This window comes from Sphaerodactylus townsendi, linkage group LG17 (genome assembly GCF_021028975.2).
Source record: "Sphaerodactylus townsendi isolate TG3544 linkage group LG17, MPM_Stown_v2.3, whole genome shotgun sequence".
In the NCBI taxonomy this organism is placed as follows: Eukaryota; Metazoa; Chordata; class Lepidosauria; order Squamata; family Sphaerodactylidae; genus Sphaerodactylus; species Sphaerodactylus townsendi.
Genome location: NC_059441.1, coordinates 13,425,481 through 13,446,812, shown reverse-complemented (window position 1 = coordinate 13,446,812; position 21,332 = coordinate 13,425,481). Strand labels below are relative to the sequence as shown.

The 21,332-nt window shown below is 48.1% G+C and overlaps 1 protein-coding gene across 1 annotated transcript; it reads left to right on the top strand.

Annotated features, from left to right (window-relative positions):
* Positions 1–3,745: 3,745 nt before the first annotated feature.
* LOC125424760 (cytochrome P450 1A1-like) lies at positions 3,746–17,819 on the top strand. Its single transcript, XM_048482202.1, has 7 exons — positions 3,746–3,846; positions 6,238–7,089; positions 9,576–9,699; positions 10,706–10,795; positions 12,018–12,141; positions 14,350–14,446; positions 16,509–17,819. The coding sequence occupies exons 2-6, from the start codon at positions 6,256–6,258 to the stop codon at positions 14,444–14,446; spliced, it is 1,269 nt and encodes a 422-aa protein (XP_048338159.1). The 5' UTR covers positions 3,746–3,846; positions 6,238–6,255; the 3' UTR covers positions 16,509–17,819.
* The last annotated feature ends 3,513 nt before the right edge of the window (positions 17,820–21,332 follow it).

The window sequence follows — 21,332 nt, the reverse complement described above, 5'->3', positions numbered from 1 at the left end:
ACTGTGACTAGCCCAAGGTCACCCAGCTGGCGTGTGTTGGAGTGCACCAGCTTAATCCGGTTCACCAGATAAGCCTCCACAGCTCAAGTGGCAGAGCGGGGCATCAAACCCGGTTCTCCAGATTAGAGTGCCCCCGCTCTTAAGCACTACACCACGCTGCCTCTCGCGGTGGCTTATTTATTTATTCAAGGGATTCTTGGTGGCTTGCTTACTTATTTACTTATTTATTAAATTTCTATCCTGCCCTATCTCCGTAGGGCTCAGGGCAGTTTATAACATAGGTGTCACAATACTATAATCATTAGAACCTGTAAAACCAATATATAAATAAGCAATACTAAAACAGGCACAACAGGTTTTAAAGACAGATGGCGATTTAAAAAAACCCCAACCCTTCTCTCCCCTCCCGTTAGGGGTCCTAAGTTGGTCGGCCGGCTTCATTTATTGCCCTTCCTGTCTCCCAGTGGGGCCCCCAAACGGCTTCGGGTGTTTTCCTTCCCTCCGTTTTATCCCTTCAACAACCCTGCAAGGTAGGCTGGGCTGAGGGCATGTGGCCGGCCCATGGTCCATCAGCGAGCATTCAAAACGGGGTCCCTCAGATCCTTGTCTGAGTAGCCGCCGCAGGACACTGGCGCAGATGTAACCGACTACTAAAAGGAAAACCGCTTTGGCCGTGCTCAGAGGCACTCTTTTTGTTCAATTGTTTCTTCTTCTAAGAGCTGTGGCTCAGTGGTAGGACATCTGCTTGTAACTGGCTACTAAAAGGGAAAGCACTTTGACCGTGCTCAGAGGCACTCTTTTTGTTCGATTGTTTCTTCTTCCAAGAGCTGTGGCTCAGTGGTAGGACATCTGCTTGTAACTGGCTACTAAAAGGAAAAGCACTTTGACCGTGCTCAGAGGCACTCTTTTTGTTCGATTGTTTCTTCTTCTAAGAGCTGTGGCTCAGTGGTAGGACATCTGCTTGTAACTGGCTACTAAAAGGAAAAGCACTTTGACCGTGCTCAGAGGCACTCTTTTTGTTCGATTGTTTCTTCTTCTAAGAGCTGTAGCTCAGTGGTAGGCACCGTTTCGTAACTGGCTACTAAAAGGAAAAGCACTTTGACCGTGCTCAGAGGCACTCTTTTTGTTCGATTGTTTCTTCTTCTAAGAGCTGTAGCTCAGTGGTAGGACATCTGAGTTCAATTCCAGGCATCTCGAGTTGAAAGCTCCAGGTGGTAGGGGACAGGAAAGACCCCTCAACCTGAGACCCTGCCTCAGGGGTAGTGCGTTTGGTGGCATGCAGAAGATCCAGCCCCCCAAGTCCTGGGGTATCAATCTCTGCCCAGCCCGAGTGTCTTGGGGCCTTTCCACCTTTCCCAAAGGCTGGCTTGTCTTTCCCCAGGTCTGCGAAGAGCTCCTCCCCGGATTCCTCCCCGTGCTTTCGAACTGCCTGACTCCTCCACCCCTCCGTGTCAGGCTCGCTTCCCTTGGCACGCCACAAAGGTCCCGGCCCCGATCCACTTCCCAGTTTTGTTTCCCTGGCGCCGCTGCAGCCCGGCGCTTCTCACGCGAGGGCTGGCAATCTTTAACCTGCAGGGCGCTCCGGCCAGGAGCTGACCAGCACGCACCTTTTCCTCCTCCTCCAGTCCACGCGGGCTGGCTCGAAATGCCAGGGAAACGTTGAGGGCCCCCTTCAAGCCAGGAGGGCTTTCCTGTGCCCTGTGGGCGGAAGGTCAATCAGGATTTGGCCCAGAAAGGTCAACCGGGGCTCAAATCCTGAAAGGTTTCGCAGGGCGAATCGTGCACTGCTTGGTATGCCCACGCAAGTCTGTGTTTTTATTTCTCTGCCCCTTGTCCAGAGATGCTTGGTTCATGAAGAGTTAAAAATGACCCGATCGGATTGCAAGGAAGCAGTAGAGTCCTGAAAGGTAGAAAGGCTGGAGGTGGTGATAGATAGACAGACAGACAGACAGACAGACAGACAGACAGACAGACAGACAGACAGACAGGCAGGCAGGCAGGCAGGCAGGCAGGCAGGCAGGCAGGTAGACAGGTAGGTAGACAGGTAGTCAGGTAGGTAGGTAGACAGACAGGTAGACAGACAGACAGGTAGATAGGTAGATAGGTAGATAGATAGATACCCCTTCTGCACATGCAGAATAATGCACTTTCAATCCACTTTCACAATTGTTTGCAAGTGGATTCTGCTATTCTGCACAGTAAAATCCAGCTGCGAAGTGAATTGAAAATGGATTGAAATTGCATTATTCTGCACGGGCGGAAGGGGCCTCAGGTGCGTTTCTCTGAAGATGTCAGCCGTAGATGCAGGTGAAGCGGTGAAGAGTGAAAACTACCAGATTATGGCCGCAGAGCCCAGAAAAACCCCAAACGTCCCACTGATTTTGGCTGTGAAAAGTTTCCAAGATGCTCAGTCATTCTTCCTCTCCATAGGAACACAGGTACTAAACATGACAGATGTACTGAGTTCAAATCTTGCTTCTGCCAGGAGCTCGCCCAGGAACTTGGGGGCCCCCCCAGGGGCGAGGCCGGGGCTCAGTGGGACAGCATCTTCTTGGCATACAGAAAATCCCAAGTTCTATCCCTCGCATCAGTAAAACGGGCCAGGTGGTAAAAGACCTTCACTTCAGACTCCAGAGAGCGGCTGCCAGTCTGACTGGCAATACTGACCTTGATCAATTAAGGATCAGACTCAGGCAGTTTCTTTGTGCGAATTTGAGACACTTTCCTGAGCTCCAGCCCAGCACATGGGTTATGGGGTTGAAAACACTGACCTGCATTATGGAGGAAGAGAAGTTTGGATTTATAGCCCCCTTTATACCCCCCCCCCCAAGGAGGCTCAAAGTGGCTTGCGAACTCCTTTTTCCCTTCCTCTCCCCACAACAGGCACTTGGCGAGGTAGGTGGGGCTGAGAGAGTTCTGAGAGAACTGTGGCTGGCCCCAGGTCACCCCAGCAGGCTTCATGTGCAGGAGCAGGGGAACAAATCTGGTTCGCCGGATAAGAGTCGGCCGCTCATGTGAGGAGTGGGGAATCAAACCCGGATCCCCAGAGTAGAGCCCACCCGCTCTTGGCCGTTACACCGCGCTGATTCTCTCCGTGTTAAAGGTCCTGGGTTCAAGTCCCCACCATGTCCAATGAAAAGTGTGAGAGAGTGGGTGATCCCAAAGACCTCCAGCTGAGACCCTAAAATGCCTACCAGTCCTGACCTTAGAAGTTAGTCTGTTCTTGGTTGCCCTGACTCCACGGAAAGTCTCTCTTTTATAGGGTGCCAGCAGGAGTCGATCACTCGGGGAACAAAAGGGGTCAAAATCCGGATTGCAACCCCGCCCCCCCGCACCTATTTTTGCCCTTTCCAAGGGAACCCTGCCTTCCTCCCCCCGCGAAGCCAGGAGGATTCGAACTCGCTCCTCTGTGGGACGACGCACCATGGAGAGCCGCTCGTCCGGGCTATAATCCGGATTTGGCAGCCGCGACCGCTCCGAATCTATTGCAGAGTTCTTTGCAAACCCTGGGAGGTCTTTCATACCCCCCAAATCTCAATCTCGGGCTTTTCCCACGAAGACGAGCTGGAAGGGTGGGGGGGAGCAGAGACCGCAAGTGAAAAGCGGCGCTGCAATCCGGAGTCACTTCGCTTCGGATCGCCCTTTCTGCCACGTGACCCGAGGAGGTCCGGCCAATCAGGAGGCGAGGAGGTGCATATAAAGCCGGCAGAGAGCGGCAGTGTGGAGAACATGCTGCGATAGGGGATCTTGGCTCGGCTGGCGACGATACACCTGGCTGGACTTGGTCCCGGGCCGGAGAACTCACCTGGATCGACGAGGCTCGCGGAGGGATTCGGGGCAGCGCAGGTAAGCCGGCTCCTGCGCCCTTTCCAGCACGGGATCTGCTGGTTTGCACGTGTGTGTGCGCAAACGCGCGTCTGCTGGAGGGGATTTCTCTGAGATTAGGGGGTTCCAGCAAGCCCCTGGGGAGACTCTGTAGGGGTTCTCCCAAGACGGACTGGATGGGTTTTATTTTGCTCAAATGCTGCTTTATAATCCCAAAGAGAATCCAAGTTTAGTTGGGGGACTTGTTGGTTCCTTTGTTTTTTCTCTGCCAATTGAAATCCGGAGCGAGCAACAGCAGACGCCTCTGAGCGTGTGCAGAGTCCTGCCTTTTCACTCAGGGTTCCTCTGTCGTCAGAGGCAATGTTCAGCTGCGCATGGTGTTTCCTGGGACCTTTCCAGATGTGCTGGCACATCTGTGCTATTAGCCATTTAGCCACCATCCAGATCAGGGGTCTTCAAACTATGGCCCTCCAGATGTTCAAGGACTACAATTCCCATCAGCCCCTGCCAGCATGGCCAAGTGGCAGGGCTGATGGGAGTTGTAGTTCATGAACATCTGGGGGCCATAGTTTGAAGACCCCTGATCCAGATGCTGACCCCCATTTGCACATCTGGATCTAGGGGGAAGCTGGATTTCTCTTCTGCTCAAATTGTAGGGAGTTGCAAGAGAAATGTGATTCTCCCCCCACCTGCTTCACACACACAAGCAATGAATGCCACTAGGCTAGAGCATCAAACCTGTGCTATTATCAAGCCCCTACTGGCTAGTGACTGAGCAGCGGCACATCACGGTGGGAAACACCACATGTTTCTTACTACCGTATTGCTTGAAGTCTCAGATGCACAGTTGGCAGCTGCTGTCCCCTTTAAGTTTCTGATATGGGACGATAAAAGCACAAAAGACTATTTTACTGAGACTAGTTAGCGCTTTCGCGATCAACAATCTTTGCAAACAATCTTTGCAATCAACAATCTTTGCAAACAATCTTTGGGATCTTTCCAGTGCCCCTTCCTGACTGCGGGTTTCTGCTCCTTCTGGTATCTGTTGAGGGGAGTTTTGATTTTCCACATTTTTCCATATTTTCCATATTTAGATTTTCCTAGGCTGAAAGTCTGGTCGATCTCTAAGAGGCTATTGGACGGGAATCCAGCCCTTCTATTGTAGACAACCTCTGAAACTCTGTCCAGATTTCAGCAGTGAGCAGCAGTGGCGTAGTGGTTAAGAGCAGGTGCACTCAAGGGGGCTTACAATCTCCTTTCCCTCCCCCCCCCCACAACAAACACCCTGTGAGGTGGGTGGGGCTGAGAGAGCTCCAAAGAACTGTGACTAGCCCAAGGTCACCCAGCTGGCATGGGTTGGAGTGCACAAGCTGATCTGGTTCACCAGGTAAGCCTCCACAGCTCAAGCGGCAGAGTGACGAATCAAACCCGGTTCCTCCAGATTAGAATGCACCTGCTCTTAACCCCTACACCAGATCCTATAGTGGTTATAGGCTCTGGAAGACCCGGGTCCAACCCCCCACACTGCCATGGGAGTTTGCTGGGTGTCCTGTAGCCAGGGACACACTCAATCTAACCCACCTCACAGGGTTGTTGTGAGGATGAAACAGAGAACGGCATAGACAGCTGTGGAGCTCCACTGGAGAGAAGGCGAGTGAACAAATTAAGTAGTAACAAGCCTTTATTGGCATAAAATAAACATACAAAATAAGCATACAAAATTTGCCCGTTATTGCTCACAGTTATAAACACTGGTACTAAAATATATACATGGTCCTTCTGTAACTATAGAACCTTCCTTCAACTGAATTGGCTCACTTAAATGTCATCGGATACTTACAGAAGCTAGGAAAAATTACTGCTGGCTATATGTGGTCATAGTACATTATGTGGTCATAATGTACTATATGTACTATAATGTACATATAGTACTATAATGTACTATATGTACTATAATGTACTATATGTACTATAATGGCTATATGTGGTCATAGTACATGGTCATTGATTAGTATCCCTCTAGACTTACGTCAATTATCTTTAGCAGAAATTTTGCTACATTCTCACACACTGTGGGATCCATGTTGTTCAAAAGCATAGGTATCTTAAGAGCATCGGTTAGATTGTTATACAGAAATGGGATAAGTGCAGATTGCGACATTCTGGTTTTTGCAAACCTTACACAATGAAAAAGGGTATGATCGAGTGTCTCCACCTGACCCATATTGCATGGACATAGCCTCCTCTGTTTATCCATTTGTTGATATCTGCCATAGAGCAGCATAGAAGGCATTAGATTGAATCTGGCCAGTGTTAAGGCTCTTCTTAGTTTAGGGTTGAACAAATTAAGACTGTGCTCCCAGCTCTTATTCATGATGTTTCCTTCTGGTGTTTTATGTTTCTTGCATTAAGGTACCCAAATTGAGCAAGATGAAGGTTGCTCTGATGGGAAACGAGGTGTTTCTGCCCATCACAGAACTGCTCATCGCTTTCACTGTTTGCTGTCTGGTCCTGATGGCCATAAAAACCTTCTGGAAGCCGATCCCAAAGGGCCTGAAGAGGGTCCCGGGGCCGAGGGGCTACCCTTTGATTGGCAACATGCTGGACCTAGGAAAGAACCCCCACCAGGCCTTGGCGAAGATGAGCCAGAAGTACGGGGACGTGATGCAGATCCACCTGGGCACCAGGCCCGTGCTGGTGCTGAGCGGGCTGGAGACGATCCGGCAAGCGCTGGTGAAGCAGGGAGAAGACTTCATGGGGCGCCCCGACCTCTACAGCTTCCGGCACATCAGCGACGGCCAGAGCTTGACCTTTGGCCGCGACTCCGGAGAGGTTTGGCGGGCCAGGAGGAAGCTGGCCCAGAACGGCTTGAAGACGTTCTCGGCCTCGCCCAGCCCGACCGCCTCGACCTGCTTGCTGGAGGAACACGTCTCCCAGGAAGCCGACGCCCTGATCCTGAAGCTGCAGGAGCTGATGAAGGAGAAGAGCTTCGACCCTTACCGCTGGCTGGTGGTCTCCGTGGCCAACGTCATCTGCGCCATGTGCTTCGGCAAGCGCTACAGCCACGACGACGTGGAGCTGCTCAGCATCGTCAACATGAACAACGACTTCGGCGAAGCAGCCGGGTCGGGGAACCCGGCCGACTTCATCCCCATCCTCCAGTATCTTCCAAACCGGACCATGAGGGCCTTCAAGGATCTGACTCAGCGTTTCTCAGCGCTCGTGCTGAAGATCGTCAGAGAGCACCACAGCAGTTTCGACAAGGTAAATACGGGGAGAGCGAGCCAGTTCCATTGCAATAGGGAGTGCTCTTTAGAAATCCCATATAGAACAAATGTGCTTTAGCAGCGAGGTGGCTAGCGAGGTTGAAGAGCTTCGTGTATCTAATCTGGAGGAACCGGGTTTGATTCCCATCTTCCGCCTGAGCTGTGGAGGCTTATCTGGGGAATTCAGATTAGCCTGTGCACTCCCGCACATGCCAGCTGGGTGACCTTGGGCTAGTCACAGCTTCTCGGAGCTCTCTCAGCCCCACCTACCTCACAGGGTGTTTGTTATGAGGGGGGGAGGGCAAGGAGATTGTACACCCCTTTGAGTCTCCTGCAGGAGAGAAAGGGGGGATATAAATCCAAACTCTTCTTCTTCTTCTTAGCACACCTCGGTCAAACAAAGCACAAAAAAGTTTGATAATGTGAAAAAGTGAAAAGTGTTACGACGAATTATTCATTCATAGATACACCACATATGTATGAATGAGAGCCAGTGTGGCCTCGTGGTTAAGAGCAGGTGTGCTCTAATCTGGAGGAACCGGGTTTGATTCCCCACTCTGCCACTTGAGCTGTGGAGGCTTATCTGGTGAACCAGATGTGTTTCCGCACTCCTGCATTCCTGCTGGGTGACCTTGGGCTAGTCACAGTTTTCTCTGAACTCTCTCACCCCACCTACCTCACAGGGTGTTTGTTGTGGGGGGAGAAGAGAAAGGAGATTGTAAGCTCCTTTGAGTCTCCTTACAGGAGAGAAAGGGGGTATAAAGCTTCTTCCGCTTCTTCCGCTTCTTCCGCTTCTTCCGCTTCTTCTTTTTCTCATCCATACCTACAAACTCTCATACAGATTATACCTCTCTTACAGCATATCTAATTGAAATAACTCTACTGTTAATATGAAATGTGGCACTTAAACTTTTTACAACAGAGAGGAAATAAGCAAACATGATGATTATTCAGCACAAAATAATGCTCCATTCACTTCTCCCAGAATCTCCTGGGAATCTTGCCAATGCTGCTGGAAATCTTCAATTGTCGTACCAATATCCTCAATTAAGAGGCTGGCTGTTTTTGAATCATAAACCAGTAGCCAATTGTCACCAGTCGGCAGTGATGTCCTCATGTACGCAGGCAGGTAGATGGAACAAGCAATGAAGTTAGAGAGTCATTTCACAACTGGTTATGCTCTAACAACTAGCTCTTCAAATAGACTTCGTAATACTTATTCCATCCAAGTAAATTGTGAAAATTGGCACAAGTATAGCATGAACATGGTCCGCTCAGAGATTGCTAAGACTTTGAGAAATGCATATAAATCTCTCTTCATCAGATACCCTGACAAATATTTTTGGTTTCTAAGACGCTACTTGACTCAGATCTAGCTGTTTAGGAAGGTGAAATGTTCTCTGGAGAATGCCGAGATAGCTCTGATGAAATATTTGTTTGAAGATTTAAAAAGTGACTATATCATATGCTGTAGCAAAATTCTGTTATTTGAAGAAGAGTTTGGATTTATATTCCGCCTTTCTCTCCTGTAAGGAGTCCCAAGGTGGCTCACAAATTATATTTCCCTTCCTCTCCTACAACAGACAGCTTGTGAGAGAGTTCAGAGAGAACTGGGACTAGCCCAGGGGTAGGGAACCTGCGGCTCTCCAGATGTTCAGGAACTACAATTTCCATCAGCCTCTGTCAGCATGGCCAATTGGCCATGCTGGTAGGGGCTGATGGGAATTGTAGTTCCTGAACATCTGGAGAGCCGCAGGTTCCCTACCCCTGGACTAGCCCAAGGTCACCCAGCAGGCTTCATGTGTAGGAGCAGGAAAACAAACTCAGCTCACCAGATAAGAGTCAGCTGCTCATGTGGAGGAGTGGGGAATCAAAACCGGTTCTCCAGATTAGAGTCCACCTGCTCTTAACCACTACCACAGGTGTCAAACTCACGACCCTCCAGATGTTATGGACTACAGTTCCCATAATCCCCTGTCAGCGTGATGCTGGCAGGGGATGATGGGAATTGTAGTCCATAACATCTGGAGGGCCGCGAATTTGACACCTGTGCACTACACCATGCTGGTTATACTCCCATAAGCAAGGAAGAGGGCTAATGATTTTAATATATAGAGAAGAGAATCATCGATTAATTGAGGCCTATACACTCTGTTTATAGTTGTGGTAGAGTATTGATCTTTTATTCAACCTTTTACATGCATTTTTAATACAGAATTTATAATACAACTTATTTTTAGTTTGAACTGCTGTGATTAACCATATTTGTTTGGGACTGTGTTCTAATTCGGAAGCATACAACTTTCTCAACTGACCAAACTATCATCTTTATGTGGAACAGAGCATAGCAAATTTTAACTCTCATGCACCCATGACACGCGTTAGGTAGAGTCCGGCACAAATGACATAATCGTTGTATAGTAACCAACAATGCTGCTTTCAATGGCTTGAACCACCATTTTCTTCTGGTCCTCTGCTTTTTAGGATCACATCCGAGACATCACGGATTCCCTGATTGACCACTGCCAAGATAAAGTGGACGAGAATGCCAATGTCCAGCTCTCAGATCACACGGTTGTCCATATTGTCGGCGACCTCTTTGGTGCAGGTAAGAACCTGATAATCAAAAGTCCTTCGTCCCCTTCGGAGTCCCGGCCCAGGAATTGTGGCAGTCAGTGGATTCTAAAGATAATAACAAAACCAGTTGTAGCTGCTACGTATAGGAGGATCGACTGCACACTTCAATGCACATAATTTAGTGGCAGGATCGTATCACTTCATCCTGACCTGGACAGTCCAAGGGAACTCAGTCTCAGACAAACAAGGAAGTCCAGGGTTACTACACAAAGGCCCCGTCCGCACATGCAGAATAACGCACTTTCAATCCACTTTCACCATTGTTTGCAAGTGGATTTTGCTATTCCGCACAGTAAAATCCAGCAGCAAAGTGCATCGAAAGTAGATTGAAAGTGCGGAAGGGGCGTTTCCCCCCCACTTTTCCTATGTAAATCTCAACTCTAGCTTGACTGTTTGAAATGTGCAAGACCGTCCTATTTTGCAAGCGTGGTGAACGCCAGCTGTCTGAAGCATCCCATCTCTCAAAATGCTGGGTTTTTTTTTTTTCTTAGACTTGCAATGCTTCTTAGTGGCCTTAGATCCTGAACTTTTGAAGATTTTGTTGTCTAGATGAGGGTAGTGAAGGAGGGGGTCTCTTTTTTAGAAAGACAACCTGTGCATTTATGTTTTACTTCTTTTGAGTATAGTGGCGTAGGGGAGGTTAAGGCTCATTATTGTACTAATCTGGAGGGAACCAGGTTGGATTCTTGTTCTGCCGCTTGAGCACAAGGTGGAGAGTTTCCTGCGAATTCCAGATTAGTCTGTGCATCTTCCGACACACGCTAAGCAGGATGACCTTGGCCTAGTCCACAGTTCTTGAGACTTACTCAGTTTTCACTATTCATTAGGTGTTTGTTGTGAGGGGCAAAGGAGGTGTAAGCCCTTTGGAGTCTCCCTGCAGGAGAGGGATAAAGTAGCTCAGCCTTCTTCTTCTCCTCCTCCTCCTCCTTCTTTTGCCTGCCTTCTTGTTGATTGGCCTGCATTCTCTTTCTTTCTAGGTTTTGATACCGTGACCACCGCTCTGTCCTGGTCCCTCATCTATCTGGTGACCAATCCGGAAATCCAGAAGAAGATTCAGGATGAAATAGGTACAGCTGGACCAGTCGCTCAAAATGTGGGAGAAACGCTGAATTTTAATATGTATGAGAGCTGACATGATGCGGTCTTTAGGGGCCCCGTCTTTCTGAGACTGTGGGTGCCTTTGGGATTTCGAGGCTAGCTGGGAAGCGCCATCCCAAAATGGCTGCTGCGGAAAGTGGCGTCAAGCCCAAAATAGCTGCCGCAAAAGGCGGAGCCGGATATTATACCTTCCTCCTTGCTTTGCAAAAGAATTGCAGGAGGAGAAGGAATGAGAAGAAGAAGAAGAGTTTGGATGTATATCCCCCCCCCCTTTCTCTCCTGTAGGAGACTCAAAGGGGCTTACAATCTCCTTGCCCTCCCTCCCTCACAACAAACACCCTGTGAGGTAGGTGGGGCTGAGAGAGCTCTGAGAAGCTGTGACTAGCTTCAAGAGTCACCCAGGCAATGGCGTGGATGTACAGGCTAATCTGAATTCCCCAGATAAGCCTCCACAGCTCAGGCGGCAGAGCTTGGAATCAAACCTGGTTCCTCCAGATTAGATACATGAGCTCTTAGCCTCCTACGCCACTGCCGCTGGAAATGAGAAGGGTGTGTGTGTAAAAAGCATGAAAGGCCAAAAGCAGAATGAACTCCAAGACACCCTTCCGGCATACTACGCAGAATGCACATTCAGTCCCACTACCACAATCGCTTGAAAGTGGATCTTGTTATTCAAGCATTAAAGCCAAAATGCACATTGAAAGTGGATTGAAAGTGCATTATTCTGCATGTGCGGAAGGGGCCTAAGAAGGTACAGGTACTTACCAATCCTCCCAATTCTCCAGTGGCTGCGGCTTCGATTGCAACCATAACAAAACTTTCCATTTGGATAAGGGCAGCCTATAATGAACCATGCTTTACACCAGTATCACCCACTGTCTGAAAAGCTTGGTGCGTGTCAAGGAAAGTACTAGCGGGTGCCGTAATGTCTGGGGTCACCATGTTAAGAAACCCTGACGTGGGGTGTCAGATTAGAACCTGGGAAGCCCCAGATCAAATGGCAGCTAACCGTGGGAATTTGAGGCAGTCAAACGCTCTTGGCCCAACCTACCTCGTAGGGTTGTTGTGTGTGTTAAAAGAATGAGAATGACCGCTTTGTGTCCTCGTTGGGGAGAAAGGGAGGGTACGAACGCTGTCAGTGAAATGAATGGGTATGTATTGAAACTCTTTTTCTCTGTCTCTGGCCTGCAGACAAAACCATCGGCCGAGAAAGGAAGCCCCGGCTCTCCGACCGCTCTAAGCTGCCTTACACGGAAGCCTTTTTGCTGGAGATGTTCAGACATTCTTCCTTCCTGCCCTTCACAATCCCTCATTGGTAAGGGTTCACTGGACTAGCCGTACGGCCACTCTGCTTGCCAGCAACCTGGAGATAAAACCTCCCCCAATTCCTTTTATGGAGGTTCCCTGGGGGATGTTACAACCTCCCGACCATCACTTAGGGCAGTGATGGCGAACCTATGGCACGGGTGCTGCAGCGTAGCCACTCAGAGCCCTCTGTATTGGGCATGTGCAAACAGAGTCGTTCCCCCCCCCCCCCACATCTAGGCTGGCCTGGGCCGCTGGGCTCGATTATTAGCATTAAACCTAAGACCTAGTTTTGGGGAAGCAGTGTAGGTAACCCTTGCTAAAAGCTGTTAAACCCCACTGATTTTCATGCGAAAAACTAAAGTGTGATCCTTTACCCGGAGTAAAGCTTCCAGTTGCTGGCAATGGGGCTTTGCTTTTTGAGTAACCCTTCCTAGGGTCGTGGATCACCTGTTGGAAGCGCTGCTTCAAAGGAGAAGCCACTGACTACCACCAAGCTTGCATTCTTGAGTAATGCATCACTCTCGAAACCAACCCGCTTTTTTTCTGTCCCAAAACCACAGTATCTCAGGTAAGCAATTGCTGTGTCGGCACTTTCATGCGATAAATAAGCGGGTTTTGGGTTGCAGTTTGGGCACTTCGGTCTCAAAAAGGTTCGCCATCACTGACTTAGGGAGCGGCTGATTTGGAACAGTTTGGTGAAGAGAAGGCAAGAGGTGACATGATAGCCATGTTGAGATATTTGAAGGGTTGGTGAGGGAGCAAGCTTGTTTTCTGCTGCTCCAGAGACTAGAACCAGGAGTCATGGGTTCAAGGTGAAGGAGAAGAGATCCCACCTAAACACCAGGAATAACTTCCTGCCTGTCAGGGCTGTTCAACAGTGGAATTCACTGCCTCCGAGTGTGGTGGAGTCTCCTTCTTTGGAGGTTTTTAAAGAGAGGCTGGCTGGGTCAGCCTGTCACTTAAGAACATAAGAACGAGCCTGCTGGGTCAGACCAGAGTCCATCTCGTCCAGCACTCTGCTACTCGCAGTGGCCCACCAGGTGCCTTTGGGAGCTCACCTGCAGGAGGTGAAAGCAATGGCCTTCTGCTGCTGCTACTGCTCCTGAGCACCTGGTCTGCTAATGCATTTGTCAGGAGTGCTTTGATTGTGTGTTCCTGCATGGCAGGGGGTTGGACTGGATGGCCCTTGGGGTCTCGTCCAACGCTATGATTCTATGAAATGCTTCCTCTGGCTGTTTCCATGTATTAAGCATGTTTTACAGGGATGGGGCCCCCCACCCCCCACCCCGGTTGTTAGCAACCCAAAATTGAACTTTTTACTCTTCAAGGTCCCCCCCAACCAAGTCTAATAACAGCAATAATGTGATGATCTGTATTTCCTGCATTCTGTGCTTATATACAAGGGCTGCCCAGGGCATTTGGACCCTAAGCATAAAGAAATGGGTTTGGGATTCTAGCTCTCTCTCTTTGGTGGATCCTAAGAACAGTTTCCTAGGAGTAAACCCCAGTAAGCGGGAGTGTGAGTAGACCTACTGAGCATCACACTCTGAAAATCTCAAGTAAAGGGCGAGGTGATTGATGGCCTGCAATATATCTCAGCAGTCTCTGCATTTTGCATTCAAACAGCCAAAGAAGAAGAGTTTGGATGTATATCCCCCCTTTCTCTCCTGTAGGAGACTCAAAGGGGCTGACAATCTCCTTGCCCTTCCCCCCTCACAACAAACACCCTGTGAGGTAGGTGGGGCTGAGAGAGGGGCTCTTGAAGAAGAGCTGTGACTAGCCCAAGGTCACCCAGCTGGCGTGTGTGGGAGTGCACAGGCTAATCTGAATTCCCCCAGATAAGCCTCCCACAGCTCTGTATGTGCAGAAATGGGAGTCAAACCCAGTTCCTCCAGATTAGAAAGCACCTGCTCTTAACCACTACGCCACTGCTGCTCCCTTTAATTAAACACCCTTTTATTAATTTATTTTACTTATGCTTCACATTTATACCCTGCCAATCTCTCAAAGGACTCGAGGTGGCTTTCCATATCAATATATGATAAAAACACAATTTTCACAGAAAATGCCTCTTCAAATGGACTTCCTTCCAGATGAGTAAGCTCTGGATGGCAAGCTTCTTTTATTTAGATCACGCTATTTATTCTATAAAGGCAGTTAGATATCAACTTCCTGGACTTCTCTAACCTTTGGTCTTCCCCTTTGTGGAAGCAAGTACCTCACTAATGAGAAACCACTTGGAATGGCTTCTACATCCCTTAAAAACATTCGTGTGTTCACAACCAATGTGCAGGTCAACTACGGCTATTTGAGTATATCTCCATTTCTCTTGGAAATTTTGCTAAAATCAACTCTTTTCTGGGATTTCCAGGCTGCAGCCACCCTTAGTAATGCTAGAACTTTGCCCGCATTTCTGGGCAGTCACCACCTTCGGGAGTATTATGACTAGAACTCGATTGAACAAGCGCTGACCATTTTGATAGTTTCGCAAAACCGAGATTTGAGGTGGACTGAATTTTACACCAGGGTAGTCCAGGTGGTTAAAAAACCAGAAGGCTTTTGAACCACCTCTAACATAACACCTTGTGTAATATAAAATAATGGAAACCTGAACCCAATCCCTCTCCTTGGCAGGTGGTTGCGAAAAATCTCTGTAAACACCGTCTTGAGTTTCTGGGCTCAAATGGCAAATTTGGCCACCTGGAAAATATCATTTACAATCATCAAAGTCCAAAAGGAATCTTATCTTTATTGGCAACGTCCCGGACCATTGAGCTGCCAAGATAGTTTCTTTCTTGCCAAACTGTAAACAGGGCAGCGCAGTGGCAAACCGCCTGTTGACGTTCAGGCCCGGCGTTGGGAGGAGAGAGCTGCAAATGGCACAGCCGGTTTATGGTAACTTCGTAAGGTTTCCAAGTGTCAAGAGGGGCTATGATCCCGCAGTACGCGGTGAAAGGGGATTTGGCTCCTTTGGCCAGCCGTTCTTACTCAAGAGGAGGACGAACAGCTGAAGCTAAGAACATAAGAACAAGCCAGCTGGATCAGACCAGAGTTCATCTAGTCCAGCTCTCTGCTACTCGCAGTGGCCTCCACCACCAGGTGCCTTTTTGGGAGCTCACAGGCCAGGAGGTGAAAGCAATGGCCTTCATGCTGTTGCTCCTAAGCACCTGGTCTGTTAAGGCATTTGCAATCTCAGATCAAAGAGGGATCCAAGATTGGCAGCCACAGAGATCGACTTCTCCTCCAGAAAATCTGTCCAAAGCCCCTTTTAAAGCTATCCAGGTTAGTGGCCATCACCACCTCCTGTGGCAGCATATTCCAAACACCAATCACACGTTGCGTGAAGAAGGGTTTCCTTTTATTAGCTGTGGGGATATTTCCTTTAATAAGCTGTGGTGATATTGATTGACTATTGTTTAAATGTGAATGTATGAATATTATTTCACTCACAATTGATGAAATTAGCTGTGTAAATATTGGATTGTGATTAGAAATTTTGAATTAATGAAATAAGAATGAAAACAAATTTGCCTATGAAATATTGAAGATATGTGAAATTATTATTACATATGTAAAAGAATTACTCTGTCTGTGCCACGTTATTTGGATTTGTCAATCCCCAGGTAGGACCTGGGAATCCTGTGGAAGTACAGCTCACCTTCAAACTGCAGAGATCCCTTCCCTTAGGTCTCTTCCGCACATGCAGAATAACGCACTTTCAATCCACTTTCACAATTGTTTGCAAGTGGACTTTGTTATTCCACACAGCTGCCAAGTGCACTGAAAGTGGATTGAAAGCGCATTATTTTGCATGTGCGGAAAGGGACCTTAGAGAAAATGGATAATTTGGAGGGTGGACTCTATAGTATTGTACCCCACTCGGGTGCCTGCCCCCCCAGGTTCCACCTTAAATCTCCAGGGATTTCCGAATCCTACGCTGGCAACATTCTCTCTCCCCTGCCCCACGTAGCCAGGAAAGACCTGTCAAACCCTATCAGGAGACATCTCAGCCTCGTCTCATAATATCTCCACCTAGGAGCAGCAGTGGCGTAGTGGTGAAGAGCAGGTGCATTCTAATCTGGAGGAACCGGGTTTGATTCCCCGCTCTGCCGCCTGAGCTGTAGAAAGAGAGACTCTATCTGGGGGGAATTCAGATTAGCCTGTGCACTCCACACATACCAGCTGGGTGACCTTGGGCTAGTCACAGCTTCTCGGAGCTCTCTCAGCCCCACCTACCTCACAGGGTGTTTGTTGTGAGGGGGGAAGGGCAAGGAGATTGTCAGCCCCTTTGAGTCTCCTACAGGAGAAACAAGGGGGATATAAATCCAAACTCTTCTTCTTCTTCTAGAGCATCTGCTGTTCTTTGTTTTTTAGAAAACTTTGGAAGGACCCTTCTTCGTTCCGGCCGGAACGTTTTCTCACCGCCGACGGGGCTGGGATCAATCGCGTGGAGAGCGAGAAGGTTCTGACTTTTGGTTTGGGGAAGAGAAGATGCATCGGCGAATCCATCGGCAAAGGGGAAGTCTTCCTTTTCTTGACCACCCTGCTCCAGAAACTCGAATTCAGCGTGTGCCAGGGACAGACGGTGGACACCACGCCCCTCTACGGACTCACAATGAAACATAAGAAATGCGAACACTTCCAGATCAGGCTGCGTTTCTAAAGAGCAACGCCGGAAGCGGACAGACTGTTTAGGAATGTTTCTTCCTGTCTGCCTCGCCTTGTTTTAAATTTTGCCCTGGAGTGGCCAGGCTGAAACTTGTGAGCGTGACATCATTTCTTAGTAAAGAGACAGAGGTGCTCTTATGGTGCCACGTCTAACCGGAGGCTGCAGAAAACTTAACGCTTCCAAGATTCAGAGCAAACGCTGGCCCAGACGGGTGTACACTATCTAGCATTTTTAATCAGTTGCAACCATTGTGAGATGTAATGGACTGAAAAGAGCATTTCTTGTAGGCGAAGACCTCCATGGTGGGGGCAGAAACATAACCCTTAAAGACACGTGAAATGTACAGAAGCAACTGTCAAACATGATGGGTGGAGGTCTTGTGAAATGCTATCGGGATGCCATTTCTGCACGCCTCGCTTTTTAATAACGCTGCAGGAGTCATACAGAGGTAGTGTAGTGGTTAGAGCTGTAGCATAGGATTCGAATTCAGTTGCCCACTCAGCTGCCAAGCTCTCTGCTTGGTACAGCATGATCAAAGGCCATACTTTCCTACCTCCAAGGGTTGTTGTGAGTATAATATGGAGGAATAGAGTTGCAATTCTTCCCCCTCCTTTTGACCCTTAAAGAGTTGGCAATCGTGTTTGCTCCTTTTAGTGTCTTGAACACGATTTACGTTCCAAAATGATGTAGCAGGCTCTCGGCTTTTTAAAAACACTTATGAGACCGCAGTCGATAGAGCTTGCTCCTCTTCCGTTCATTTTGACAGAGTTTCCTCAGGAAGTCTTTCGCCGATTGTTCTCGAAATCTTGGCGTCGAAATATCTGCACTAAGTGGACGGAGCTCTTCACAGTAGTCAGTTCTTGCCAGGTTTGGAGACAGATGGAAGCTGTCCAGCCAGCATGGGGTAGTGGGTTAAGTGGCGGACTCTCATCTGGAGAACCCAGGTTTGATTCCCCGCACCTCCACGTAAGCAGTGGACTCTTATCTGATGAACAAGATTTGTTTCCCCGCTCCTGCACATGAAGCCTGCTGGGTGATCTTGGGCTAGTCACAGTTCTCTCCAAATTCTCTCAGCCCCCCCTGCCTCACAAAGTGTGGGGAGAGTAAGGGGAAGGACTTTGTAAGCCAACTGAAGTCTCCTTACAGGGAAGAAAGGCAGGGTGTAAATCCAAACTCTCCTTCTTTTCTAACATGCAGAATTTATATAGCTGGACACGGGACCTTTTGGGTGGGGTGAATCTTTGTCTACCAAATACAGCCTCTTGGATTTATCTTTATTAAGCAAGCCTTTATTGGCATAGACAGCAGTACAACAATAATAAAAACAGATTAAAAGCATATACAATACAGGATATACATGTTAGGACGAAGGAAATCTACTGGCACTTAGTAATTCTGCAAGAGAAAGTCTGCCACTATCATACAGAGAAAAGGGATCAGGGGTTGTCCAACAAATTGCAGTATAATCCTAATTAAATCCCGGGGAGATCGGTGCAAATGTAAAGGAGTGAGATTCACATACTTGGATATGATTTCCTTTGAATCTGAGTGACAGTGAAGCAATTGGTGGGCCAGAGATTCCAACTGAGCCAATAGTTACATGGGCACAATCTTTTAGCCTTTTTTCTTGCTTATTAAAATCTGCCATGTAGTAACAAGGCAGAAGGCATAACATTAAACCTGGCCGAGCATTATGGCTCTTCTTTGAACAGGGTTTATTAAGCAATACAGGTAGTATGCCAAGTGGCCCCGTTCAAATGGGAGAGAGAAATACACGGGGGAGCACGTTTTCTTGGCTGCGGTGATTAGGGCTCTTGGATTTATCGATAGAGCTACTGAAACAATATTTAAGGCATGCATGGATAATCAAATGCAAGCTATTCTGAAAGATTTATGTTGGGCCAGAAGACGGTGGGATACTATGGAGGGACTATGCTTCCTCCCAGTTGTGGTTGCTTGGGGGATGTTGGAGAACTCCGGAGGTGGACAAAATGAACCAGGAGTGTAGGGAACGGGGGAAAGGACAGGCGAATGGGGATCGATGTCCACAAGCACAGTGTTAATCTATTGAACAAGCCAAAGCTGGAAAGAGATCCGGAAATAGCTGCAGATTGTCAGCAAGAGCCAATAAATAGAATCATGGTGGTGAACCTTTGGCACTCCAGATGTTATGGACTACAATTCCCATCAGCCCCTTCCAGCATGGCCAATTGGCCATGCTGGAAGGAAGCTGATAAGAGTATCAGTCCATAACATCCTGGAGTTCCAGTTCACCACCGACTAATAGAAACGGCGGGGACAGAAGGAGCAATTTAAAGCGGTCTCATAATGAGGGAAAGAGGTGTTCCCCTGTTCATGGTAGCCCATCTGTTTCCACGCAAGGACAGCTAAGCATGGTTTATTTGGTTCCCACTTTTTCTGAGCTTGCTACTCCGAGGTTGCCAGGGGCAGGAATCCAGCCAGATGTCTCTTGTGGAGTGTGTGTGTTCTGTTTTATGTGTGTATGACGCCTCGATATAGCACTGTCATCTGATATTGCAGGAGACATATTAAACGCTGCTATGATAAGCTTGCAGTGCATCCGTGTGAGTTTCTGTCAGGGGATAAAGAACCGGTAGGGTTGCCAGCTCCTGATTGGGCAATAACTGGAGATTTGAGGGGTGGGGCCTGAGGTGGGTGGGGCTTTAGAGGGGAGGGACTTCAATGGCAAAGCTGCCATTTTCTCCAGATGAACTTGGTCATATGGAAATCAATTGTAATAGTGGGACATCTGCAGACCTTCCATATGGAAGTTGTAGCAGTAAACGACTGAAGCGTTGCCTTAATGCTGCTCACCGCCATGCCTCTACAGTTAGGTCTTGCCATTTTTTTAGCACTTTCCTTGGGGTAAGCGTAATAAGCCAGTCACAGTGAAAAACGAACAGGTCCTTTGTGCCGTTCCGGAAGACCAGCGACGTTTTACTCTAAACCAGTGATGGCGAACCTTTTCGAAACCGAGTGCCCAAATTGCAACCCAAAACCCACTTATTTATCGCAAAGTGCCAACATAGCAATTTAACCCGAATACTGAGGTTTTAGTTACTCAGAATACTGAGGTTTTAGTTACTCAGGAGTAAGCTTGGTGGTAGTCAGTGGCCTTCCTTTGAAGCAACCATGCAACGCTTCCAACGGGTGAGTCACGGCCCTAGGAGGGTTTACTCAGAGGCAAGCCCCATTGCCAGCAACTGAGCTTACTCCCAGGTAAAGGATCACGCTTTAGTTCTTCGCATGAAAATCAGTGGGGTTTAATAGTGCTTAACAGGGTTACCTACACTGCTTCCCCAAAACTAGGTCTTAGGTTTAATGCTAATAATCGCTTTCCAGCGCCCATTGGGGCCAGCCTAGATGTGTGTGTGTGTGTGGGGAGGCGACTCTGTTTGCGATCGCGTTCACAGAGAGGCTCTGAGGTGCCACTTTCTGACCACCCGATGCACAGGTTCGCCACCACTGCTCTGAACGAAGTGTTTGTGAACCTCCTTTGAATGCCATGACCAGAACTGCTCTGTGCAGGAGTTTCATGAGTGTGGTTTGCAACCCTAGAAAGACAGAATTGGAAGGGGCCTCCGTGCTCATCCAGACCCCCCTGTGATATGTACACATATATAGTTCACAGTGTTTTAAGCCATATATATATATATAGTAGCCTGCACAAAAGGGTGGAGCATGTTATATAAAATCATCTTATAGCCTTACCACCTCGCAGAGGCTTGGAATTGAAGTTGCTGAAAACTGAATGGGTAAACACAAGGGAATGTGAAGAGGAGTTGCCATAAGGGAGCAGCCCTGACACTAGCTCCTAAAGTTAGAAGGAGGCAGGGGCCTCTCTCAGTACAGAGACAGCTGAAGCAAGAGATGTTCACAAAATAGATAAGAGTTAGCAGAAGACTTGATTGCTATAGAAACTGTGTACATGAGGTAAGTTTTTAGACTCCAAGTTACATTAAAAAAATATGAGATGGAAAAGGTGTGGTAAGAGGTGGGATAAGATGACCAAGGTCTGTACGTTTTACTTGACTCAACCTAATGAGCAAGCAACGGGGAGGTATGTTTTTTGTAACTATAAGAATTATGTTACACAAGCTAACAGCCCTTTGAACCTCCCTCCTATTTGCTAACAGAGGAGAAGTTCCCTCTTCATAGAGACTGAAACAATAAACTCCTTGAACACTGAAGAAGCTTATGGATGGTTATTTGTGAGTAACCGGACAGAGTTTTAGCTCTGAACACAGGGCTCTGCCCTGTGCCTAACACCTGCACAATGTAGGAATTTCACAGTTTCTCCCCCTGGTGACCCCCTGCTCTATGCCCAAAGAAGGACAGAAAAACCTCTAGGATCCCTGGCCGTTCTGGCCTTGAGGAATATTCCTTCCTGACTCTAAAGTGACAATTGCCATTTCCCTGAGCAATGACAGCCAGCCCGAATTTATTTATTTTTATTTATAAATTACACTTTTACCCTGCCAATCTCCCTAGGGACTCGAGGAGGCTTG

Coding starts and splice junctions, on each gene's coding strand:
- LOC125424760 (XM_048482202.1), top strand. CDS start 6,256: ATGAAGGTTGCTCTGATGGGAAACGAGGTGTTTCTGCCCATCACAGAA. Junction 9,700..10,705: donor CGGCGACCTCTTTGGTGCAG/GTAAGAACCTGA, acceptor CTTTCTTTCTAG/GTTTTGATACCGTGACCACC. Junction 10,796..12,017: donor GAAGATTCAGGATGAAATAG/GTACAGCTGGAC, acceptor TCTGGCCTGCAG/ACAAAACCATCGGCCGAGAA.